The sequence below is a fragment of the Lissotriton vulgaris genome, chromosome 5 (genome assembly GCF_964263255.1).
Source record: "Lissotriton vulgaris chromosome 5, aLisVul1.2, whole genome shotgun sequence".
Classification (NCBI taxonomy): domain Eukaryota; kingdom Metazoa; phylum Chordata; class Amphibia; order Caudata; family Salamandridae; genus Lissotriton; species Lissotriton vulgaris.
The window spans coordinates 1,288,949,457-1,288,977,203 of record NC_141693.1 but is presented as its reverse complement, the minus strand read 5'-3'; the positions used below and the strand labels follow the sequence as shown (position 1 = coordinate 1,288,977,203).

At 41.3% G+C, this 27,747-nt stretch overlaps 1 protein-coding gene across 2 annotated transcripts in view; it reads right to left on the bottom strand.

Moving 5' to 3' along the window:
- CACNA1S (calcium voltage-gated channel subunit alpha1 S) overlaps positions 1-27,747 on the bottom strand; it is a 548,608-nt gene that overhangs the window by 123,581 nt on the left and 397,280 nt on the right. For both annotated transcript variants that reach the window (XM_086923168.1, XM_086923169.1), the window contains exon 32: positions 22,101-22,192. In XM_086923168.1, the coding sequence (XP_086779294.1) occupies positions 22,101-22,192 (92 nt within the window). The remainder of the gene's footprint in view (positions 1-22,100; positions 22,193-27,747) is intronic.

Below are 27,747 nucleotides of genomic sequence, written 5' to 3'. Positions count from 1 at the left end.
AGGGCTTCGCTGCTGTACCGTTTGATGCCAAATCAAGGTGGTTTGAGGTTGTGTTTATGAGGAATGTGAAAACAAGTTCCACTAATTCCATGCTGGAAGTCTTCTTTTGAAGGAAACGTATACTGTCTAAACTGGTCGCTGACAACAGTATGCAGCTCACTTCCTACGAGATGAAGGGATTTCTGGAAGGGATTGGTGTGAAACATCTTTGCACTGCTCTACATTAACCGCCAAGGAAACGGTCAGGTGGAAAGGGTGAACAGTTTGATCAAAGGGACCATGGAATTGGCCAGCAGGGCAGGGTTGAGTGTTCAGAATGCAGTAAAGGATATGTTGTGGCATATCGCACCACTTCCAATGCTCTCACTGGGAAAACCCTTTTCGAGTTGATGAGGGGTAGAAACCGGGGACCAAGTTGGTTCCGTCATTGTTGAGGGAAGGATGTAGAGAGAAAGGAGTAGGCAGTATGGATGGAGGTCAAGGCATGATTGGTGTGGGTGATGGATACACCGGGTGGAGTTAGGCCAGGATTATCACATTTTCAGGGCCCCCACAGAGTGAAGGTTGTTGGACAAGGTTGGGTGAAGTTGGACAATGGTAAGACGTGGAATATGCAAAGAGTAGCTCTGTTTCAGAAAGGAGGTAATTGTCACCCAGTGAGAGATTGTGCACCTGGGCCTTGCTCAGGGTGGATGGGGATGAATGATGGTGACTTCTGAGTGGGGACGGAAGATAAAAGTGAGGAAGAGATGGTCAGTGAGGTTCAAGTGGCCAGGTTTGACCAAGTCACTAGGAATAATCAGGTGAAGGCTCGGAGGTGTCGTAGGCCACTGTGCTGGCTGGGAGACTATGTGTGTGGCTAGCTGGGTCTCCTTATGGCAGGGCACCTGTTCATTTGGTATTGTGTGGTGTGTGGGTGGAGAGGGGCCAACACCTCCTTGGGTTTGTGTCTTCTCTATGTGAAAATGGGGATGGGCCTTTATATATAGTTTACAACAATGTTGAAGGGGTGAGGTGTGTGTTATAATCAATAGTGCATTGTTTACTATAATGACATGACTGACAACATCATCCAATGAGTGTTTTATTTAGTTTTTTAGTTGAAATAGTGGCAGGCAAGTATCATATTACTTCTCTACCTAATTATTTACAGCTTGGGTCCAGCTAATTGGTGTACGTTTTAAAAAAACACATGTGCTCCTAATGCACCATAGGTGTGTAGATGTACTGAACACATATCAATCTTTGCATTCAAGAGTAACTCTGTGTGCAGGTGACAGTTGGCTTGAGTTAATTATGTTCCACACACGTTTTTGGTCTGCAGAAAAAGTTTCCAACAAGAGAAAGATTATACATAGTAGATACTAACTTTTGTAAGCAGCCTTGTGTTATTAGAGAATCCTGCCAGCATGACAAATTCAACTTAACATAGAAGACTGTGTGCACCAGGTACTAATCTATGTACATGTGCTGGTGTTGCTTCAGAGGATGGGCTATATGTATAGTTTTCAGCACAGTATGAAGGGTGCATGTAGTATGATATTTAACCGCATCGCTGCTGCGGTGATTTTTGCGCTGTGCGGCTTTTTTAAAAATACCGCGTTACATGACGAGCTCAGCTCGTCATCAGCACACGCCACCCGTGGCTGATGACGAGCTGAGCTCGTCATCAGCATCGAAGGGGTTAATACCTTCAGATCGTGGTTATCTTTAGCAAACAATGTATTTTTTTACAACTCTTGTATAAAGTGTACAATTAGATTCTTTTTAATACTCTGTGGTGAATTTCTTATGAAAGTTTCACTGTTTGCAAACTGTTTACAGCACCCATTTCTCGTGTGATATCAACTTCATTTCTCAATGGAGTTTCAGTGGTGTCAGGGGTTTGATACAAGTAAATGCTGTCCATGGTAGGGCATTAGTTTTGAGACAGACATTCACTATTTTTAGGAACTTGGCTTTCTGTAAACAGTTGTATACAGACTTAACACCCTACTAAATTAGGGTTTCCCATATATCTGACATTGATTGTTAATGTGAACTATGCTACCTGCAAAATGTATGGTATAGAGTCACTGTTGCACATAATGCTTGCATTCTACACCTAAGGGAGATGTGTCTGTGATGCCACTAATAATGTCTGATATTCTCCTGAGTTATTTTGTACTTACTGTCAGGCCTGTAATGCCATAGAAAGTTATAGAGCAATATGTGGTAAAATTAAGCTTAGATGTCACAGTGATGTCACAATGAGGTCACAGAACAGGTTATGAATGATGTCATATGCGAGATCATAAGCAGTGCGTGGCGGGGAGCAAGTTATAGTTAGCGCTGCTAACTATAGCTGGTGAATTTCTGTGTTTTCTTTTAGTTTGAAATGTTAATGTTGTCTGACAAATTCCCATTATTTTAACATTTGGTTTTGTTAAGTGAGCTGCTAAGGTTTTCTTTAATCAAAAACAGATTTTTTTTATCACATCTAACTGTATCATTAATTTTACCTTCATATACATATGCCCACACACATATAAACATATAAATACATGTGTGTTTAATAAAGGTCCATAATATAAGCAATATAAAGGTCAACACATGGTAATACATGCGTAATAAAGCATGTGTTCTATTAAATGTGTGATAAAGCATGTATTGTAATGGCATGCATGGTAACATCACATATCCTTTGAAGAGATGCCTTTCACAGAATTTTTTCTATCCCCTCCTTTTCAACATCAGAAACCACCTGAAAGGCTGAGAATGTACCAATAACATTGTAAACACATCCACATTTCTTCTAGATAAAAATCTGATTATCATCAAATGTTCTGAAAAAAAATCCTCCATTGCTCTGCTTTAAATAAAAATGTAACATTTAGGTTCTGAATAACAGTGAGCTCAGTCATGAGGTAATTGAACCTAAACTTACTTTTCTTTTGCCATCTTTGAATGACTGCAGGAAACTTTATCCAGTCAATCCTGCATCTACAATCCCCTGCATGCCTTTCTCTCCAAGCCATACATATTAGGCATCTCTAACACTAAGTAGTTTAGTATGGCTCTTGATCATAGACAGAACTATGACTGGGAAATTCTTATAAGACCTGGAGCTCAGATCTTTGCTCCCCTTCCATCAGACTTCTAACATCCTACTTCCCAACAAACCCTTACATCACATACCGAACCCCTTGCTCCACTCACCCCACCCAAATCTGTGTTGGAGAACAACTGCACCAGCAGTCACAGAAAAATAGAAGCAGGTTGAGCAACATTCATCATGGTCAGCAGGCACACCATGGTTTATCATTGGGAGGTTAGGAAATTCACCTTTCCTACCCAAATGGTAGATCCATATATTGGGTAATTTGACCTAACCCCACTTCAATTTTCACCTATATACGCTACTGGAACTGAAAAAAATGTCCATTTTGGCCAGTATACCTCCATTGAAACCCACTTAAGGTCACACACTTAAGCTGCATACATGGCCTAAGGAGATACTGCCAAGGGGATAAGAAACCCATGCAATTACAAGGAGACAACAAACAAGTACTGGAACTTTACCAAGACTAAAGCATGGGCACATTTACAATGTGAAAACAGGCTACTAACTAGCACATGGACTTGGCATACATTGCCACTAGGTCACAGAACATAGTGACAATAGGAAACAAATGCCCAGATGCATCAACCTTTTTAGGAAGTGCAAACGGTGCGATTCGCAAAAATCGGCCTTTTGCACTTCCTAAATTGGTTACTGGGATGCATCAAGCATTTTTGGAAAATCGCTATTTTTTGCGAGTTCCAAAAATGCGATTGCTTTTAAGGAATCGCAAATTTGCGATTCCTTAAATGCAATGCATCATCCTCAAAACATTTGCGATTTTAGAAATTGCAAATGCAAATTACCACGAAGTTGAACTTCGTGGTAATTTGCAAAAATGTTTAAAAACGCATAAAAATGCATTTTTTAAACGTGTACGTTACAGACACACATGTCCTTAGGACATGTGTGTATGTAACTCACATGTAAAAGTGCATTTCATGGGTGCAGGGGGGGGTCCTTTGGACCCCCCTCTTCACCCTTGAAAGGCTTTGATGCATTCCGATTTCAAATTGCGAATTCGCAATTCCCATTCATTCCTATGGGCATTTCAGCCCATAGGAATGAATGGGAATTGCGGATTCGCTATTTGGAACTCGCAATTTTATTGGAATTCGGTAAAAATTGCGATTTTTACCGAATCTCAATAAAATAGCGAAATTAATGATGCATTGCCATTTGCGATTCCTTATTTGCGATTCCTTATTTTTCGCAAATAAGGAATCGCAAATGACAACGTTGATGCATCTAGGGGAAAGAAACAAATATCTGAAGAAAGTCTGTCTCATTTGGAAAAATTGAAACACCAAAAACAAAACAGTGAGAAACTGTGCTGTTGGATTCTGACACTAAGACATATGCTAAGAAAAGAAAGTGTTGGGCACTCAGACAATTAACTCTAAAACAAAATAGACAAGCATATGAACAGTAGTAAGTATTAATGATAAAACTCCAGAAACTGAGTAATTAAGTCCGACATTAGAAACCCAGCAGCCATTAATTATAATACAGAGGACAGAGATATTGACATCATAAGCGAAACAAAAATCTTATTCTTCACATCATTGGAAAGAGTTGCAGCCAGTTAGAAATAGCCATAACCACCAGACAACAATATGCATAGAGACACTTTTGATCAATTTGCACAGGTTAGTGTAAGGTTACAAGATCACAACTAGCAGGAAACCGTTTATATGGACAGTTAGACATTGAGTTGCACATTGTAGCCGAAAAGAAAAACCACTGTGCACACTTGCACCAGAAAGTGGAAAGTGAGAAAAACAGATCCCCCTTCCACCTTTGAGGAACCCTCAAACCACTGACAACAGTTTATGCATTAAGGTACCCAACAGCATCAAAGAGCAAGTAATGAGCAAATGCTGCACCATGCAAACACTATGCAGCAGAACAACACAGACTAAAATTTTGTAGAACCATAACCATACTTGTGTTTTTTCTTTGGATATGGGAATCATTTTCATTTTACTTCCTATTTTAGGTCTCGGCTAGACATCTCGAAGAGACAAGTTGTATGTACTTTGTGGGCTTCAGCCCTGGCCATAAGCTTCCTATTTGCTGTCTCCATCATCGTTCTCATATTCTTTCTCCCCATTTGTTCATGACATGCATTTGGCATGCCTCTTCCTATGTTTAGCCCTCCCAGAGAGCAGGGCCCAATTACACTATTGCTCCACTGCTTCTATTTTAGGGTCTGTTTCAGCAACAACTTTTTTCTTTGTTAAAGAGCATCTAAGTCAGTGCTGTTTTCACTCACTGCTCCAACTCCTCTGTAAACAGGCCAGTAAATTTTGTTCTTATCTCATCACACTATCTGTGCATTCAAAGACCGAGTTCAAATGTCACACACTGTTCTTCGATGGTGCCTGTTTCTTTTCTTTATTTGACTTCAAAATGAGAGGATTTTTTTCTTCTCGTCCTCCAACCCCTTCCCACTCAGCTGCTTGTTTTGTGCTTGCCATCTGGTTTAAAACACACTTTTACCAGACATCTAGCTGCTCTAACCGTAAAGCGTTGGGCTGTTTATATAGTCTGACCTGAAACAATCCACTTTGAAAGTTGGGATATTGTTCTCGTTTTAAACATATGACATTGCGCCCACTCCGAAAATTTGCTTTTATAAAGCAGCAGAAAAAAAAGTTGATATTTGTCATCCGCAAGCTGTTCGATCACAAAGTGCCTCACCCTGTCCTCTAGTGGGTTCCGCTTGCACATGCTTACTGCAGATCTCATGACCGGCTGTCTTCAAACATGCTCAAATCATTTAAAAAAAGTTTTTTTATTGATTTTTTCCCCCAAAAAAATTGTTATATGTTAGTTTGTCATAGTTACTACATCTTCGTTAACAAATCAGATATGCTTTAAAACATTGCTTTATCTTAACAGCTCATTAATAGGAATCAAACAGGACATCTCATTCTTGGGAATCAAGGAAAAGAGGGAAAACACAAATTAAATTAATACTGTATTAATACATGATTCATAATATTATTAGGAAGACAAGAAAATGGGTAATGAAAAATGTCTTAGCATGCTAAACAGTTCTCTCTAACTATCTAGTGATAGGAGACCATATTTTCAGACCCCATTCTCGTCTCCTTGGTCCTCGCATCCGATATACAGAAGATTCAACATTATATAATGCTAATATCCTAGACCCCCAGTTAATGAACATTGGGGAGTCAGAACTAATCCACTGAGAAGTTATACATAATCTTATAATAGCCATAGCAATAAATACAAATCCAATCTCAGAGCCTCTACCGGAATGTCCCTTCTCATTTCATTCTTCCCCCAGAATGATTAAATCTGATGTGAGTATTACTGGAGTATCAAGAATCGAGTTCAGAAAAAATTCCATGTGACTTAAAAAATGTGCTATACCGGGACAAGCAAAAAACATGTGTACAGTATCTGCAGCCCATACCCCACATCTACTACGCAAACTACCCCGTGAACTTGCCCACTTAGATGTCTTTGCGGACTGTAATATAAGTCAAAAACTGATATAAAATGCTGAGTCTTCAGGCTACCGGATATAAACATCTGATTAGCTAGTTCCAATGATCCTTCCCAATCTATCCCTTTCTTTCCTATCTTTCTCTCCCAAAAAGCATTTTGGGTTATTAAAGCATCAGGAAACACATCCAGTAACATCTGATATATTTTCCCGATCCAAGATCGTTTCCGCATCGATTCTATCAGGCCAATTTCTCTCAAATTAGCATTTGCCCCTTGCACGGTTGTGTCTAAGAAGCTCGGGTTTGTAAAAACTTAAAAAAATCTCACCTAGAGAGGACAAACTTTTCTTGCAAAGACGTAAATGAGACTATTTGGTAGTCACCACTAACATCCCCCAAAACATTGATCCCTGCTAAACATGACTTTATCCTGAAATATTGATGGTAAGAGACCACACTCAGAGAAAGGGGCATATGCATTAATATTTGATATCTTGAGTCTGCGTCGTATCTTCCTCCAAATTAAGTAAGCTGACTGAATTATTTTAAATTTGGTCTTTTTGTGATAGCTAGGCTCTGAAATTTTAACTAAACTTTGCCTGGCTTCTTCTCCAAGCAGCATCTCATATATAGTGGGACTTACAGCATCAGACATCTCAGCCCTAGCTCCAACCACGAGTATCCCCATATGCTGCAGGAGTGCTGCCCAATGATATAAGAGAAAGAAGGGTACCCCCCATCCACTCCTAAGCTTAGGAAGAATCATCCACTTAATTACCCTTCTGGACCTACGATCTCCCCTTAGGAATCTGAAACAAACCCGTTCAGCTTTTGCGATACAAAATGTCGGAAATACCAAAGGAAATGTCTGAAAGATATATAGAAATCTTGGAAAAATTGACATTTTGATAACGTTGCAGCATCCATATATGATAAATGTAAATGGTCTAATCTCTCTAAATCCTTATTAACTGTATGTATCACTGGTAAGATATTGAGATCCGGTATACGCTCCACTGCTGCTGTGAATTTAACCCCCAGTTAGGTGGCTTCTGACATGATTGGGATATCTGCTGGAGACAGACTATCCGAATGTAAGCACTGAGTCTTAGCTACATTTAATTTAATTACATTAAAACAGTGCCAATTTGTTCCGCCAGATATTTCACTGCTGGGAGAGCTAACCTTAGGTTGCTTGTAAGAAAGGCAATGTCGTCAGCATACGCCAATGATTTATATCTAGTATTGCTGACCTTAACCGCTTCAATGTTCAAATCCACTTCCAATTTATTAAGGAAGGGGTCAATGTATAGCGAGAATAACAATGGAGAGCAGGGGCATCCCTGCCTTGTCCCTCTGCTAATACTGAAAGCTTTCGATAATTGTTCAGATATGCGGATGTGAGCTTCTGGTGATATGTAGACTGCCTGTACCGCTTGGGCAAATTCAGTAGCAAATCCCTTCCATTGTAAGACTGACCACAGAAACCACCAGGAGACCCTGTCAAACATTTTCTCTGTGTATAACAGGATCATCCCAAGTGGTGACTTTGTGGCCTGAGTCTAGTCAAAAAGGGCAATAACCAGCTTTACATGATCCGTTGTATCCCTGCCAGGGATACACCCATGTTGACGGATGGATACAAATGGAGTTATAATTCCCCCTAGCCTGGACGCCATTATTTTTTGGTAGATCTTATCTGCACCAGTGAGTTCAATGGGTCTATATGATGACGGACTAAGTTCAGGTTTAACTTTTTTAAAAACTACTACAGTGGTCTTCCGCCATGATTTAGGCGTCTGGCCCGATTGAGCAAGCTGAAATAAAGACACAAGCTCAGATCGCAGTGCTTGCCGGAACGTTCTAAAATATTCTAAGGGAATCCCATCTGGTCCCACAGCTTTGCCAGCGGCTAAGGAAATTATTGCTTTCTTGATCTCATGAGATCGGGGCAGGAAGAATCTCGTTTTGTTCGGATGTGACTTTCGCTATACATTGATCACTTAAAAATTCTATAATTCTGTCCGGAGTTGCCTCACCTTCTGCTGTGTATAATTGTTGATAAAAATGTTTAGAATACTTCTAGAATTTCAGTCGGAGAGTCCTGTATCTGATCAAATTGATCTAGAATTCTACATATTCTATTCGCCACCCCCCTCTGTTGTATGCGTTTGGCCAATAGCTTCCCAGTGTTTTCCATGAGTTCGTAAATATCAGCTCTGTGCTGTACATATGTAGCGGCTATATCTTCCCCAAAATATTGATGTATTTTAGCTTTGATGACCGCGATAAGCTGTTGACAGTCATCTATTTTTTGAGCATCTCTAATTTTCCTCATTAGCTCGATCTCAGCTAGCAGTAAATCATCCATCCATCCTCTAATTTTTCCCTTCACCACCCTCTGACGATATAAAGAGAAACAGAGGGTCTCCCCCCGCAAGGCAGCTTTAAAGGCAGTTGACACTATGGTTTCAGGAGCTGTGCCTCTGTTTATATAAAAAAATTCCATGATCCATTTGGCCATATGCACACAGTATGCTTGGTCCAATAACAGCTCCCTATCAAAGGTCCATGTCGGCTGAGATCTTAAAAAGCTGCTTATCAGGAGCTCCACTATCAGCGGATTATGGTCTGATATTATTCTCGGGGGAGTTCAATACTGACTTTTTCAGCTATTTGATATGAGATTAAAAAGTAGTGCAGCCGGACTAATTTATTATGGGGAGCCGAAAAGAAAGTAAAGCCAGGATCCCCCGGTCTGTGTCTGTGCCACACAGCAAGTCTGTGTTCCCTAACTAGCCCCTGTAGCACTTTGAAAGTCCTACCCTTTCTTCCTTGATACAGAAGATTACCAGCAAGATTAAAGCTACTTTTTAAATGAATGTTAAAGCCACCACAAAAAATTTGCGGAAATGGCCATGCGGCTAGCTCTAGACTCAAACAGTTCAATACTTCAGGATTGTCCAAATTTGAGTAATCAAAGGAACAGATTGAAACTGAAGTGCCATTGATAGCCGCTTTCAAAATCACCCATCGCCCCAGTTTGTCCTCCTTCATACGTTTACGGATTATAGCTCAATGCTTTGCTAAAACATGTACTTGCCAGTAAGTCTAAGCCCAGATCTTTAAGCCAATCTCATTTACTCCACGGAATGTGAGTCTCTTGTAAACACAGCATCTCTATTTGTATAAGCCGTATCAGTTTAGCAAATAAGCTTCCTTTTTTCCTGTCATTAAGATCACAGACATTTAATGAACATATACGTATTTTGTCCCTTCTATCCATTTTCCTGATAATACGGATTCTTTTTCAGAATTCACAAGATAATACAGACATTTCAGATAAACTTTAACAAAAGCACTATTAGATATTTTCATTTTGCTATGAAGATGTTCACCAAGACAATACACATTAGGCAGCAATTGTGCCCCCCCAACGCCCCCAAACTCCTGTGTCCCCCTCCACCACCACATAAGGCTTAAGGACCATCGGTCCCTGATGATGCTGAGCTAGACCATCACCCCTTCCTGAAACCTAACCTTCCCCTCCCCTAAAATATACCCCAGTAGAGATAAACCAGAAAAGAACCCAAAGCAAGGAGAAAAGGGAAAAGGAATTACTGTAAGGGCCCAATATTCGTTGGCTGTACATCTCATGAAGAGCACACCGTCTAAGGGGGAATATCTAAATCAGCCGGCCCCATACCCTTCCAACCACTACATTGATACCATAAATTCTTTTGCCTTAACTTCAGAACTTGAGAAACCACCTTCAGCTTGGCTGGATTGAGCAAGAAAACCTGAGCTCCTTTTGCCTGAAAATGAGGAATTAGCTGGCGCAATTGCCATCTTTTTTCAACTGTTGCCTGACAGAAATCAGGTCTTACAAAAAAATCCCTACCATTCCCTATCCTTTTCTTATCAGGCCTAGCCAAATTATATAGTGCTTCTTGGGCCATAAAGTTATTTAAACATATGAGAATTGCCCTTGGATGATTATCCACTTGTCCTCCTTTTTTACGTTGAAAAAAAATGGAAAAAAGGAAATTGGTGGGCCCTTTGTAGCTCAATTCTCCAATCCCATTGCTTAGGTTCTGGGAATGCCTCTTCAAAAAGTTCAATCACGAACTGCCGGGCAACCCCCCCCCCTCCTTGCCCTCCAGAATACCCAGAATTTGCAAGTTGTTCCTCTGGGAGGGATTTTCAAGATCAGTCAGTTTCCAGAATGTTTCCTCTTTCGTCTTTTTCAATAGACTCAGTCATGATCTTGTGTGCAGCCAACTCATATTCAAGCAGGGATATCCTGGCTTCTGCCTCACTAATTCTTACAGAGAAATCAGAACAGGTCTTAGCCACCCTGCGAATAGAGTTTTGTAATTTGCGGCATGCACCATGAGTATGAGAGCTCTCCGCCCGGGTCTCCTCCCGATGTGCCATAATGCTCCGGTAGATTGTTGATAGTGTGCAGGTTCTACAGGCTCATTTAAACTTGCTCCGTTATTTACTGAGGGTGCTTCTCCATTCTGTACCACCCTCCCATCTATTTTCGGCCGGAAAGAATAATCTCAAATCATAGAGCCAGCCAAGCCTAAGACCTTTGCAGAAGCAGCAACTTGATTTTTCTGCTTACGGACCACACCCGGCATGAGTGAGGTCTTTTCTCCTTCTTCCCAGCGCAACCTACTGCCGACACTATTGTCCTCAGCCCAGTCTTTCCCAAAACTATTGTCTCCGGAGGAATCGGAGTGGTCCGACAAAGAAAAAAATCCGACTCTTTAACAGTTCTTAATTCCTCTACTTGTAATGTCTGTGGACTGGGCATCTCCTTGTCAGACACCTTATTAATATTATTCCGGTCTGTAGAATCTGTAGCATTTATACCCTTGGGGATATCTGTCTGGACTTCAGCTCCCATAATGCAGCTATCTTGCTGTTTGGCCGCTATTCCACTAACTTCTTTTGAGAGGCACCCAGTGGATACCAAAGATCATATATTCTCATTTTGCCCATCAATCCCAGCGCGGCGTTCCCCCTCCAAAAGTTGTTTACCCCCTTAGCAGCCATTTTGAACACCAGATATTTAATTACAGTCCCGGCTGGAGGCAGTGCAATACCTTGAATTTGATCTTCTGCCGATATTGTCTGTGGTGTTTTGTCCTGAAGGAATGCCTTAATCTCTGCAGCTGGTTCGCACAGTGTCTTACTCTTGACGCTCTGCACTCTAAAGATAGCAGGGACCGTCCGCCATCCCCGTAGAGAGACACCATCTCGATCTTGATACCCCGCTCCAGGAAATCCGATTGCTGCTCCCGCAGTAGATCGGTGTCCTCCGGAACCGGCACTGGAAGACCCACCATCTCCATCTAGAATAACCTTCCCAGGACTACCGGGAACCGCAGGCAGTCCGCGGGTCTTGGAGCCCTGGGAGGGCGCTTTAGGCGGCATCGGCAAAACCGTACAGACAGGTGAAGTGAAGCTCCCGGTGAGTAAGTGGTCCCCGTGCACGCCAGTCTCGAAGGAGGAGGAAGCCCCCACAGCCACAACCACGAGCGCCAAATCATCCCCAATACTGTAGAACATTCATTTCTTTATCAGGCAGCATGATTGCAGTCACAAGCGGGAGGAAAAGGTTTAGAGGGAAGGAGTGATTTAGTCCACCTCACTCGGCCGATGCTTCGGCCGCCATCTTGCCTCAGATTGCCAAACATGCTCAAATCTTAGTTGAATTTGGAAATCCAAATAGCTAATTGAAACAGAACTCAGCACGGTCTTTTAAGACTCGATAATCCTAGCAGTGAGGTATGACCAGGCCATCTTATTGTTTATTGTTCCACTGTACCTAGTATTATTCTTTACTTTCATGCCCTGTTTTATCCTAGTATAACAATCTTGTATTCTTACCGATTGCAGCATAAAGAAAGCATTTCTCTGACAATGGCACATTTTTTACTTGAACATTATTGTGGCAATACATGTAACACTTGCAGGGAAGGATCCATTGAAAATAAATGGACTGGTGCATTACCAGAAAATAAAGCAGTCTCTCTCTCTGCATAAAATCAAAAATGTTTTTTGACTTTTGCATAGGGATTTGTTTATTTCTTCTCTGACATTTGTGTCACTCCCATTATTGTGTTTGGAAAAGTGAACATTTCTGTAGTTGACTGATAATATAAGGAAGTCATTGGTATGTTTAACCAGCCTAAACACACTTTATAAAGTAAAAAGTTCCAAGAGACCTGCACTTATTCAGCAATAATGTTTGCCTGTTGTTCCAGTACAAAAATGCAACTTATTGTATTTTGAACTTTTGTATTTTGTTTTCAAACTTGGTCAGTACTAAAGTTTGTGAACTACCTTTAACTTTAAAGTACTTAGAACAAATATGGAGTGCAAATTTCAGAGGTGCACAGTAAAGTGTTGCTTTTTCTGATACTTCATACAGAAATGTTCACATACGTTGGAATACTGCAGTGTACACACTTTGTGATGATACTACCCCCTCACAACTTCACAAACGTATTTAGCTTGCAGGTCTGGCCCCCGTGCTTTATACCTCACTTCTGCTGCTTCTAACCAGTGTAAATAACAGGTGTTACTGTTACCTATATTAATGAAGCACATATTACCTGCCTACCAAAAGAATGGAAGGCTGAATTGAACTTCCTTAAGTAACTCATGACCTGCAGATCACTGCATATTTCAGTGGCGAATGTTAACTCGCTGAGCCCTTCTGTCAGCATTACAGTGTAATTCATAGGCATGGTCAATGAATTATACCGCCAGAGTGGGCCAAATTATGCGGTGGAGTTTACAAAATATGCAGCAATAAAATGCACATTATGCTGCATAATTGTGATAGAATCAGTTCAATATCTTGTCATTTTTCCACATAGTAACACTGTCTGGACAAAGGTTTCACTTTAGTAGCATTAGTTTAACACCCAACTTGAAGGCAAACAGTCTATAATTTACTCCTATTCAATGTGTCAATCATTCTTTACTGGAGTAGCCACCAGACACACTGTAAGGTCTTTTAGGACTCGGCTATTAGACCGTGGCTTAAAAGTTTTGACAAACAAATAAGTCCCAAATGAGCGACCCAATGGCCTTGCCAATGCTTGTTAAGATTAAGTATTCTATGGAATTATATTTTGCACATTTTTGGAATAATGGTGCAGTCTATTTATCTATGTAGGGTAGAGTTGGTTAAGGGGTCTTAATGACCAATGTACAAAGTAATAGCATGGACCTTATTGCCAAAATGCAACACGCAAATTCATTGGGTCACCTCTAAAATGTCAGGAAAGTATAAGCTTGATGTCTAATCTCTAACGTACAATCCCTCCATCCTTTTATGTGAACTGTAACTCAAAATATAAAATCAGCAGAACGCATATCCGTTTATGCTGCTTAAAAATATAAAACTGGAAACATTATTTTGCACTAAGATGCTTTCCTCATAATAAACTAATGATTTATAGTCATGTTCAAAGCATCAGTCCTATCAGAGCAGCTGGTTATAGATCCTGACAGGCCAATGGTTAGGAGCACCTCTGGCACAAGACACACTGGAGGTCGATCCAACACTGCCTGGAGCAGATGAAACGCAGTTCCTTGTTCCAAAGCAGTTCATCACCCTCACGATCCTCGGGCCAGGCCCGCTCCTTTATCAATAGTAACAAGCATTGGTATAGCCAATAGATCTCGCTTTTGGGATCTTATAAGTGTTTAGCCATGCAACAATTGATGTTGTTTAATGAAGGATATTGTGCTGGATAACTAAACACTTACAATGTCCCAAAGGCGAGACCTATTGGCTATGCATTGGGGAGCATTATAAGTGTTTAGGTAGAGCTATTGACTTTGCTAATGTTTCTAAGCTGTGCTGTAGAGAAGTGTGGCTGCTGTGCAGCATGCTGAGAAGTTGTAATTAAAAAGTGTAAGAAGCACTGAGTGATGCTGTGATGTCGTTGGGTGATGCTCTGCTGGCTCTGAGTTATGCTGTGGTGGCGTTGAGTGATGCTGTGCTGGCCCTGAGTGATGCTGTTGGGACCCTGAGTGATGCTGTGGTGGTGCTGACTGATGCTGATTGATGCTGTTGTGGTGCAGAGTGATGCTGTGGTAGCACATAGTGATGCTGGGGTGGTACTGATTGATGCAGTGGTGGTACCGAGTGATGCTGTGGTGTTCCTGAGTGATGCTGTGGTATTCCTGAGTGATGCTGTGGTGAAGGTGAGTTATACTGTGGTAGCCCTGAGTGATGCTGTGGTGGGGCTAAGTGATGATGTGGTGGTGCTGACTGGTGCTTTGATAGTGTTGACTGATGCTGTGGTGACCCTGAGTGATGCTGTGGTGGTGCTGAGCCAGGCTGTGGTGGTGCTGACTGATGCTGTGGTAACGCTGAGTGATCTTGTGCTGGCCCGAGTGATGTTGTGGTGGTGCTAAGCGATGCTGTGGTGATGCTGTTTGATGCTGTGGCGCTGCAGAGTGATGCTGTGGTAGTACTGAGTAATGCTATGGTGTTCCTGAGTGATGATGTGGTGAAGGTGAGTGATGCTGTGGTGGCCCTGAGTGATGCTGTGGTCGCGCTGAGTGAAATTGTTGTGTCCCTGATGACGCCATGGTGGTGCTGAGTGATGCTGTGGTGGTGCTGAGTGTTGCTGTGGTGGAAACAAAAGTCCTTGCAATTTTAGCAACTTTTGATCAGTTTGAGCTAGAAACATTTTTGGGGTAATTTCTGAAGATTATGTAGAAAATAATGGATTATGTGGCATATGCAGCAAGCCCACAATTACTCGGTGCAGACTTATTATTAACAGTTGTTATTTTCACTTGTCTGTGGAACGCACAATTTCGACCTCTAAAGGATGAACCGGTAAGTCGGCCATGCCAGGTTTGAATGTGAATTATATGGTGCTTAAGCCAGGCACTCGCCCACCAAATGTTTTTGTTAGCATATCATGTATAGATCGGTGCCTTAAAAAAAAGGCTTTTTGCAGAGAGCAAAGCAGAATAAAAGTGCTCGAGGAGAGAGACCTTGGAGCCAAGTCACATCTATGGTACCATCTATAGCAGCATAGTTGTCTACGATGGCTTAGGGGTCTCTGTCTGCAGCAAGAGGAAAAATCTGTTCTAGCAATCCCAAGGGCATCCTATTATTCACCAAATATGAGCTTAAGATAGGGGTGCAAAATGACAAAGTACCCACTTAAAAAGAAGAGAGCACTCCCAAAACAGTGTCTCAACATATACGTAGACTTAATGCATGCAAATGTCTAAGTATGAGCAAGTTTAAATGTAAAACATTTCTGTATCTAAACCTGACAGCTAAGTTCAGCAAATCCAGAACCTTTTTAAAGAACCATTTCCCAGAGATGCAGAACCAAAGATTCATTGAATAAAAAACCCTCCTTCAGATTGGCCTCTCAGAGCTACATACTTAAATCCCAAAGCAAGGCTTTCTGAAAGCACTGGAGTAGACTTACTACTCCTGAATGCTTAGAAATGGGCTTCAGTAGAATAAGTGCGAAGGAAACAATGGTACTTTTTCAGCAAGATTACTTCTGAAGCCAATTAGTCATGCCAGATTCTCACCAAACGCTTTGGGCGGTGTTACAAAAGATTCCTTGTGGAAAGGTGCAGCCACACGGGCCATCTTGAATATCCATTTAGCAAAGCATAAACTCTGTTTGTCCAAATGCACCTTAAATATTATCTGAGCACCTCGAGGCTTGCTCCAGTGCCAAACTTGTCAAAGTTAGTGGAAAACAGTTGGTGTAAATCTGCAATGTTTCCAGCAGCTCCTTATTAGCTCTATGGCAAATTTCGGCGCACTGGTCACAAATATACCTCTGCATTGTCACTGGGATGTTAGTCAACAAGCTATCACGCAGGAAAATAACAACCACATCACATGTGTTCAAGGCACAACCCAGAGCCAGCACTGAAATTTCTTTTGCATGTAGCGCACTGTAGATGCAAAAGAAATTCCGAGTGGGGGAGGGCTCTTAATGCTAAGGGGGAGGTGGGAAGAAAAACAGCTTGAAGGAGCGTGCCGCAGCATGCAAAACAAAAGAAAGACTGAAGGAAATACCAAGTGGGCCGGAGGGCTCTTAATGCGTAGATTGAGGGGGGAAGAAAAAAGGCCAGATTTGCAGACTTTGGATCTGGGCAACCACATTCTAGTCTCAGCATTGGCTCAACATCCTGTGAATTTGGACAAATAAAATTAATCTCCCTGTGTCTACAAAAACAAAATGAATGTGTCCTAGAGTAATACAACCGGTTGCTCCTGTAAAGCGCTCAAATAACTTCCAATCAAAATCCTGAAAAAAAACAAAAACTGATCACACTGTGAAACAAAAATTGGCGATGATGGCTAAGGCCAGCCCGCACAGCTATTGTCAAAGGAAGTTACATTAACCAGTCCCCCACACATGGCACACACGAGGTGCGTGCAAAGATTGGGCCAGAGGAATGAAAATGGCACCCTAACAACTCCAAGGAACAAGGTGGCAGAGTAGGGAGTTAAGCATAGGGCGCCAAAAGCGTACGAAGTTTGAAGAAAGCACGTGAAAACGTCTAGCCAATGGAGGAAGAGGACAGCAATTAAATAGGACACAATCAGAGAGAAGGGGGCTGGGGTGATTTAAGTCCAGGAGCACCTTGAACGGTAACCGTACTAGTCGGCGTTTAAATAAAATGATTTAAAAAGATGCGGTTGTGTCTTGTTAGGAGCCGAAGGCGAGAGACCATGGATCTGAATTTTGTCAGGCATGGGCGGCTTATCATCCAAAAAGTACCAAACTGTTACACTGAAGAAGAAGAGCATCTATCTGAAGAAGGAACAAATTAAATATTGAGAAGCATCATGCCAGCCTTAGAAGTGATAAGCCAAGCGTGCAAAAAAAACGAAAAACAAGCCTCCCACATTAGGATCCAGTCCCCTGTGGCACTGCACAGAAGCTATCGGGTCCTCTGGCATAGACGATGCACTGGCCCATGGTTACAGCAGGCTTCTACGCCCCAGGCCATCAACGTGACTGCTCGCAGATGCTGGTTTCCACAGAGATGCCTGCTTGCAGGTCTGACGGCCATTGTGCAGAGAAGGAGGGGTTGTTGTTGCAAAAAAGGTGTGCGGACAACATTAGCTACTTTTCCGAGGAGGAAAAAAAGTGTGCGGCTGCTATAGTAAAAGCATGCAGAGCTTGCAAAGAGCCTGTGAGAAGGGGAGCAGGAGGTGAGCCCATGAGTGGTGCGCACGCTGACGAGAGAGGAAAGGCAGATGGCGCCTCTGCTCGTAAGGACAAAGTCGGCTTCCCCTCTGGACCCCTGTCCTTTGAAAGTTCTGAAGGAATGTAGGGACACTCTTCTGCCGCCTCTTTTCGAAGTGATGAATGGTGCCATGGCTCAGGGTACCTTTCCTTTGGTCTGGAAAAAGGCGATAGTGAAGCCCCTTCTTAAAAAACCCACCTTGGACCCCGAACAGCTTAAAAACTTCAGACCCATATCTTTGCTACCTGCCCCGGCAAAAATGCTCGAATCACACCTGAATTTTCATCTATCCACTTTCCTGGACTCTTCGGGGTTCTTAGATAGCTCTCAGCATGGATTCAGAAAATCCCATAGTACTGAATCGGCACTTACTATGGTGGTGAATAACATTTGCCGGAAGGTGGATATGGGCCAAACCACTGTGCTTGTCCTACTTGACCTCACAGCAGCGTTTGATACCCTGTCTCCCTCCACTTTAATATCTCGTCTGAGGGAGGCAGGGATAGCGGGGTCGGCCTTGAGCCTCCTGCACTCTTTTTTACATCTAAGAGAGCAGAGAGTCATGCCCGGAGAGTTCCTCTCCCCTGCTAAATCCTTGCAATATGGGGTGCCACAGGGGTCGGCCTTGAGTCCGACCCAATTCAACATCTATGTGGCCCCCCTTGCCAGGTTAGTAAAATCGCAGGGGATGGAGGTGGTGTCATACGCCGATGACACCCAAATCATGGTGTCCCTGGCTCACTTTGTTACTACATCCGTGGCCAACTTTAGGACTTGTATGCAGACAGTCGCGGAGTGGATGATCCAAAACTCCCTAAAGTTGAACGGCGATAAAACAGAGATCCTGGTCTTTGGCAAAGACCAGGACATCTGGTCTAGCGAGTGGTGGCCTCCCTCTCTGGGAATCTGCCCCTCTCCCTCCCATTCGGCCAGGAATCTCGGCGTTATATTTGACGCCTCGCTGTCCATGACTCTCCAGGTCAATAGAACGGTGGCCACTTGCTGGTGGAGAAGTGTGGCTCAATGGTTAGAGCGGCAGACCCTGATGCAGAGGTCTAGCCCGGGACCAGAGTTCAATTCCCCGCCTCGGTGGGTCTTGGGCTCAAAATTCCACGGACCTGATAATTCTCGCCGCGGTGCCTATTCCAATCATGGAGTCCCACTCTGCAACTCTGGGCAATAGCTTGCTTAATCTCCACAACGGCCCCCACAACGCTAAGGATGCCTGGCCTCCACCTTGGGGGTGCCCAGGAGTGGACTCCTCACAGGGAAAGCCAGGATGGGTTCCACAGCGGTATTCGTACAAGCGGCTTGAGACCCTTGCGGGTGAGTAGTGCGCTATACAAGTATCAATTTTTTCAATTTACATTAAGATCCTTAAAAGAATCCTGCACTATCTGTCTCCCCAAGCACGTAAGCAGACGGTGGTTGCATTAGTGGGTTCCAGGTTAGACTACTGCAATGCACTTTATGCAGATTCTAACAAGGGCCTCATCCAGCGCCTTCAGGTCGTGCAGAACGCGGCCGCGAGATTCGTTCTGGCTCTACCTAATGCTTCCTCTGCTACAATGGCCAGGAAGAGCCTGCACTGGCTTCCCATTCAACAGAGGATCTCATTTAAGCTCTTGTGCCTGGCCTATAGAGCTCTTGCGGCTGGTCCTTTGGATCCTTTGGGCTCTCTTCTAACCCGCCATGTTCCCAGCAGGACTCTCCGATCCTCGGAGATGAATCTGCTTGTAGTTCCCCGCGCAAGGAAGGTCAGATGGGGCAGCAGAGCATTTTCCATTGTTGCCCCTCGGTTATGGAATGCCCTCCCATTGGAGATTAAGGCCCAACTGTCTCTGTCCCTCTTTAAAAAAGCACTCAAAACTTGGTGCTTTATCAAGGCCTACCAGTAAGAGATTATATTTGTTCCAGCTAGCTTTTTTGGTTAGGCGCCTTGACGCCCATTGGGCTTAGTAGCGCTATACAAATTAGATTTCATTCATTCATTCATTCAAGCGCGCGTCCGCTCACGTAACCGCAAGCTCTAGGCCACAGTGGTAGCATTTTCTTAAGCCCACTTACTAAAAGTCTTGCCAGACAGCACATGTGCTGGCTCAGGCGAGACCTAAAAACAGGCTAAACTTTGAAGTACAAGATGGCATATTGCTTGTTCTCTTCACACCTGCATGGTAGTCTCTCTTCCTAATCCAATAAAAGAGCGTGTGATCCACAACATTTGTTTTTGCAACCAGCAATGAAGTTAGAATGTACCTTAGACCTAGTTATAGTTTATGGACCTGATGTTATCAATCTATATTACCTTGCTCAATCGATCAATAGATTTGTAGAATGCTACTTATCACCAGTGAGGACATCCAGGCGCTGGCAGGGTACAGTTGATTAGCTCCACTGCAGTGTATGTTCTTGCCATGGTGTCCTAGTTTTGTGCTCTGTTGTTCCACCTACTGGAGAAAGGAGATGCAGGAACAGAAAGTAGTACATCCTGTTCCAGTTCTTGTGTCCTCTTTCTCCACTAGGTGCAAGGCCTCAAAAACATACTTTGTCCACAACATAGTTTAGTGACAATTGCCTCATGTAAAACTAGAGAGATTAGAAAAGGGAGACTGGAGGAATATACTTCTTCTTTGTCTTGAAACACTCCTTCTTCTAATTCCCACTTTTGATGGGATTTGACACCATTTCCGCTGTGGGGCCCATATGAAAGTGGAAGCGGTGCCCTCTGCAAGGTCTTCTTGTGCTATGTTACATCATTGACCCCAAGATTATCTTACATTTACTGCATACCCTTTGTCAAAAGAAACTGACCTTAGCCGCAAAAAAGGACCTTTCAACAAACACCTATGAAACTGCCCTCAGTAGCCCAGGTCAAAAATGATAATTTTAAGCATCTCAACATAATCGTAATGGAATAGAGGATCTATATACCTCCACAATAAGCATGGGTGAATTTTGCGAATCTGGCGTTCGCGAATTTGCGTATTTGCGAACTCGCAATCCGCAAAATCCGCAAATTCTCGTGAATTTGCAGGTTTTTTATTTTTTTTTTGTGTTCGCAAGGGTTTCTGCCAGTTCGCGAGGGTTTTGTACCAGTTCGCAATTGCGAACTTACTTGTCGGCTCGCAAAATGTTGTTTCTACGTCTGGTTCATCATCACAGGTTCCCAGCACCCTCTGTTTCACCACCGCCACCCTCTGTTTCACCCATGCCACCTTCTAGTACATCAATGCCACCCTCTGGTTCATCATCACTGTAGATTATGGGGGGGGAAAAGCAAGCACACCTGCCTTGTTCAACTGACATGAATTAATTTGGGGTTGATTTATTAATGTGTCACTGTTTTAAAATTCCAGTCTGGCACCTGCTTCCTTATCTGTAATTTGCTTTCTGTTGCAGTGCAATTTTTTTTTCCAGGACCTATGTGGCCTACTTGTAGCTATTCTATGAGCCTGCTGTGAGGGTCAGAGCAGGGTCATAGAATTGTTGCAACTAGCAACTGAACCCTGGAGGGGCCCCAGTCAGGAAGCACTACAGGGAATGGTTACTAATGATGAGTTTGAACTTTTGCACCTGCTGAGTGCTTTCAGTTTTGCAAAACTCGTTTTTCTGCAGAACAGCAACTGTAATGCCCCAAACAAACTTACTTGTGAAAGTTGATTTCTAATCCAAAAGTGATCCAAAGAAAGTCAAAAGGCCTCAAATCCAAAAAGGTGCAGGCAAATGTCAACCTGAGGAGTTATTCTGATAAAAATCATCATTTTCAGAAGGTCTATGCTGCTTGCTAGTGGATTTCTTGTGCAGAATTGCAAATTTTGTAATTTCGCGAGTGCGAGATTGTTGCTGCCTGCCGCACCTACATGTTCACAATTGCGAACTCTCGCGATGCGCGAGAGTTCGCGGATTGCGAATTTACCGAAAATCCGCGAGCGGAACGGATTTTCCACCCATGCTTACTCCACAATTAGAGCAGACAAGCTATTTTATTTCATTCAGTTTTCCTTATAATTGATAGACGAGTGAAGCAAAGCAATCCCATCTCAACTTTAAAATCAAAGGCTAATTGGTGAAGGGATTAGGAATTTGATGGCAATTTGTACACAAGAATGAAAGTGGGAGTGGTCAAATAGATGCAGGCAGACAGGAACATCAACTTCAATGACCAGTAAAATAATAGACACATGGGGGATTTGTCTCAATGGGCCAAAACACAGAAAGGAAAATCACTTCAGGAGGATACAGACCTGAAGAGTAACAGCACTGCTTGAGGGAACGTCTGGAAGTTATTGTTCCGATTGATTTGGGTCCCATCCACCATAGCAATTTTACCAAAGACCTATGGAATAAAACATAATTGGTTGAAATCTTATAGACAGAGAATATCCTGTCTCAGGAGTGTGTAAGTACTAGCAGTGATGATGATACTTAGAAGAATCTCTGTTATACCACGTTTTCATAGATCTGTTCCACATGTGCCATGTGGTAAACAGACATAATATCGATTCCAAAATATCGATTGGACAAAATTTCGAGTAAAAAATATAGACTAGACAAAATATAGACTAGACAAAATATAGACAACAAAAATATTGAGTAATATCGACTAGAATAGCCAAAATATAGAATCAAAAATATAGACTAGACATTATATAGACTAGATAAAATATAGACAACAAAAATATCGAAAATAAGGTAAGTTATTAATATTTAATAATATTTGTGTAATATAAATCTGTAGCGGGTTGTGGGTTTATAGGGGAATAGGGTGGGAAGTAATTTAATTATAAATAATTAATTATGTAAATTTAATCTAATAGTTAATTAAATAATAATTGGTAATTAATTAAAATATAATTGTTAATTAATTTAAAATGAATAATTGATAAACAATTAATTTTTAGTAATTGATTTTCTGTAGCGGGTTGTGTGTTTACAGGGGAATAGGGTGGGAAGTAATTTAATTATAATTAATTAATTATGTAAATTTAATCTAATTGTTAATTAAATAATAATTGGTAATTAATTAAAATATAATTGGTAATTAATTAAAAATAAATAATTACATTTTTGAAATTTATTTTCTGTAGCAGGTTGTGTCTTTATAGGGGAATAGGGTGGGAAGTAATTTAATTTTAAATAAATAATTATGTAAATTATTTATATTTTTAAATTAATTATTAATTGGTAAACAATTAAAATATAATTGGTAATTAATTTAAAATAATTAATTGGGAATAGTAATTTTCACCCCTACGCTATACAACGTTTTCCCTACTGTTACACCCACTGGAGTTGGAATAGTAATTTTTACCCCTACGCTATCCAACGCTTTCCCTACTGTTGCACCCACTGGAGTGGGAATAGTAATTTTTACCCCTACGCTATCCAACGCTTTCCCTACTGTAGCACCCACTGGAGTGGGAATAGTAATTTTTACCCCTACGCTATCCAACGCTTTCCCTACTGTTGCACCCACTGGAGTGGGAATAGTAATTTTTACCCCTACGCTATCCAACGCTTTCCCTATTGTTGCACCCACTGGAGTGGGAATAGTAATTTTTCCCTCTACGCTATCCAACGCTTTCCCTACTGTAGCACCCACTGGAGTGGGAATAGTAATTTTTACCCCTACGCTATGCAACGCTTTCCCTACTGTTGCACCCACTGGAGTGGGAATAGTAATTTTTACCCCTACGCTATCCAACGCTTTCCATACTGTAGCACCCACTGGAGTGGAAATAGTAATTTTTACCCCTACGCTATCCAACGCTTTCCCTACTTTAGCACCCACTGGAGTGGGAATAGTAAATTTTACCCCTACGCTATCCAACGCTTTCCCTACTCTTGTACCCACTGAAATGGGAATAGTAATTTTTACCCTTACGCTATCCAACGATCTCTTTAATGTAGCACCCACTGGAGTGGTTACATTAAATTTAAACCTTTTGCTATGCTATGGTAAACATATTCTATATGTTTGATTAATAACAAGTATTTAAATATATATATGTATTATTATTATTAATTTTTAAAGTTACATTAATTATGTAATAATGTTACATTTATTTAATAATTTTAACAATGTTTATATTAAATATATTTATTATTATAATAGTTTTAACTTATTTTAAAGACATAAAAAAAACGATATTTTGACAGTCTATATTTTTAACACTCGATATTTTAAACTCGATATTTTTGTACTTACCTTAGTGAAGATAGAAAGTCGATATTATGTCCCTCGATATTTTGGCATCGATATTATGGCAACTCGATATTTTGGCAGTAGATATTATTTCAGTGATCCGTGCCATGTGTCTATATCGCTGTGTTTGTAAAGCGTCCTTGCTGTGACCCGTCCTGGACTTTGCACTACACTGGAAGTATTAATCCAGGAAGGTGTGAAGGAACTGTTCATAAGGAGTCACAGACATCATGCCTTGTTAACATGCAAGAAGCCACATTTATTTTGCTATTCATTGTGAATGTTCAATGCAAGAATGAAGGTCTGCTGTAGAGCTCCATCTTTGCACTAACGTTTGCAGTGTACCAGCATTGCTCTTCTATGCCTTAAAGATGACTGGTGCATTGAAGGAAATAGCCCTTCTGATAAAGGAACATAGGGAGAGCATTAAGCAGATGTAGGGGTGGCTGTTTCCTCCTCTGAAGCCGGCAGCTGTCACTCTCTGCCCCTCAAGTGCTGCTGCCACTTTGTGAATCATTACTGACTGTCCTTTGTACGTCAGTAACTACTCTATGGCTGGGAGTTATCAAAAAAGCACTGATATAATTCTTCAAAAGTCAACAGTGGGGGAAAAGCACATTTTCCGTCCGCGCCTTGCAGACTTACAGGTTTAATTGAAATTTTCCATAATCTCGTATAAAGCCATTGGTCCAGCATAAATTAGTGCCCCATATGTTATATACACATATATGATAATCATATTAATCTGTGTGCACTGCATTAATTAATCAACAATAGGTGGCTGCATATATTTTAGTGATATTCGGAATTTATAACTTATATTTTCATGTTAACTGTACTTGTTTGGAATGTATTTTTACAAATAAGTCAGCTTATGATGTAACCAGGTCCGAATAACTTGAATCCTATTTTATCAAATGTCTTGCCAGTGTCTTGTTTTCTCTCTTCTCTGCAGATGTCTTATCGTGTGTCTCATTAAGTTAGAATAAGCCTATTGTTTATTATTTTAGACTGGTAGACAACTGAACTTTAATTAGAAGTTAGCCTCAGATATGGATGCTGAATCGTGAGATCTTCATGTACTAGGCTGACCGAAATGATGGTACATCCAAGGTCTCCCAGATAATTGCTCCTTTGTTGAGTAATGGGAAATTAGGAAGTCTGCCTGGTCTTTGGATTGGTTCAATTGGTGGAAACTGATATGAAGAAGCGGTCTATAATTTTCTTTCATGCTGAAATTGTGTGATCTTTAGAATAGTTGAGCAGACCCTGTCTTGACTTCACTGAGAAAAGACTTGGTTGATTTCCCCTGCCCAGAGTGTTGAGCTTCATACTTGACCACTTACCCTTTCCCCTTGAACCTTAAACTTGGTTCATCTGATGTTGACACCTCCCTCATAGAATTTCCCCTTTCAATGCTTTATTCAGAATAGGGAAGTTCCTTTATAGAACCTGCTTAGTTGATTGATATTTTGCTTGCTGTATGTGATCCTGTTTTGAATTTTCTTCCTTATGATATACAAATTCAGACTGCATGATCATTTAAATATTTATATACTTACAATACTTTTCTTTCAATTTTGCTGACTGATCTAATTTGTAATCTGTACTAAATTGTTAAGAAAACCCTTAAGGTTTGAACACCATAATCTGTCATTCCTGTGGAGCAGATTCGGTTTCACTGTATTCGAAATATATTGTCGATGATAGCTGCTTTCTTACGCTTCAAGTCAACTATCGACGGCCCATACGACCAGTAGGGGGATTTTCATTGCTGATTTTACTGAGATTGAGATTCAAGCAACCCTGCTCTATCACCATCATCATAAAGAGATATTTCTGTAATGTAAACAAGAGGCAGAATCTCATATCACATATCAGAGGACTCCATATCACTCCATGCACTTGGAACTTCCTCTTTGTCTGTGGTTATCCACTAGCCAATGCAGTAAAGATCATATCTAATTAAGGTTTGTCTATTCACATGATTATATTGTGTATAAATGCGAACATTTGATTCAATTCAATGATCTTTATTTCGTTGCAATTGCATCATAAAAGATATACAAAAAAAACACAATATATTTAAAAATGCATATAAAAATACATAATACACATAATATACATGGCCACAATATCATCAACAAATATACAGGATATATAATTCAGAAAGTGCTAGTGCATGACCAAATGCTATCCCTAACCTTCTTAGTTAAATCACGGGGATGAGCTTAGAACAGTCAACTATAAATATAATTAAAAAGGAGTTTAAAATATTTACATGGTTAAAAAAAACATTAAATTGATTTATAACAGCCAGACACTTAAAATGCCAGTGATGATTTTTGCCTAATGAATTTTACTGCCAAAAGGAATCTACTGATACCAAACACTATTACTTGACTAGTGTCCGTAAGTAATATTCTTCCTGCTTCCTTATACGAAGTTGTTCCAATATTACGGCACAATGGCACTATCCATTTTTTTCTAGTTTCTGCGTAGCTTGGACAGAAAAACAAAATATGGAAAATGTCTTCTCTTGCATTATTTGTACATAAGGTACATTTGTCATTACTGGTTTTCCCCCATTTTGACTCGGTTTCCCGAGTTCTTAGTATACCGTACCTATACTTTATATTAGAACATTGGAATGTTGGGAGCTCCATTGAAAACAATGGGGTGCCCTGGGCTTATAATGGCTGGTATAAGCTTGGAGCTCCAACATTCCAAAGTTTCTTTGTTCACTGCTCTGGCTGTGAACAAAGGCTTCAGGGAACCTGAGGGGATTCCATGCCCCTCACGCTCCCAAAAGGCTTTGTTTTTTTTGTTAGAACATTCTGTCCTCTAGTGACAGAATGTTCTAATAGCCTTATAGCCCTTCGTAGATGGGCTATACCGCTATTAAATTCCCTCTCCCTTGTTAAAGGCCCTCGCCTTCGGCTCGGGCCTTTAACGCTGGAGAGGGCCTTTAATAGCTGGTATAGCCCTCTACGGCGGGCTATAAGGCTATATACAAGGTTTTCGCTAAAGGGGGTTGAATCTCATCAAGAAACATTTCAAACTGGGCTACATTTTTCACCAATAAAAATCTTTCGGTTAAGGGGCCATGTGCCCCAACATATACAGCATCATGGCTCGCTAAAGCCCAAAAAGAAAGTTTGACTATTTTCTTTGAGGACACAGTCAGTAATTCCGGTTGACTCCAAAAATGGGATAAGCCCAATTTTGTTAACCAGCTTTTAACATGTTTGAACCAAAGAATCTTATTACACGTGTCCAATTCCCGAACTTCAACCAACCCTTTTTTATATTCAGACAGCTCTGGGGTAATCCACAACCTGACCCATAACAATAATGGTCTTAATATTGCATGTAGTTCAGTACGTCGTATGTTCATATCAAGGAGTACGGGTAATAGTGGAGTACTACTAGGAACCTTTAATAGTCCCCTTAAAAACCTGTTCTCCATGATTTCAAAAGTCTTTCTACACACGGGTCCCCAGAGTTCAGCCCCATAAAGAACCGCTGACTGAACCTTGCATTTAAACAATTCTAACGCTGGGGTAACTGCTTTGCTAGCACAATTATTATGCCTTTTCAGTATTGGTAGACAATTTTGTTTGAAGACAATTTTAGATTTTTCTAATTGGGGTCTCCAACTTAAGGATGAATCTAATAGTACCCCC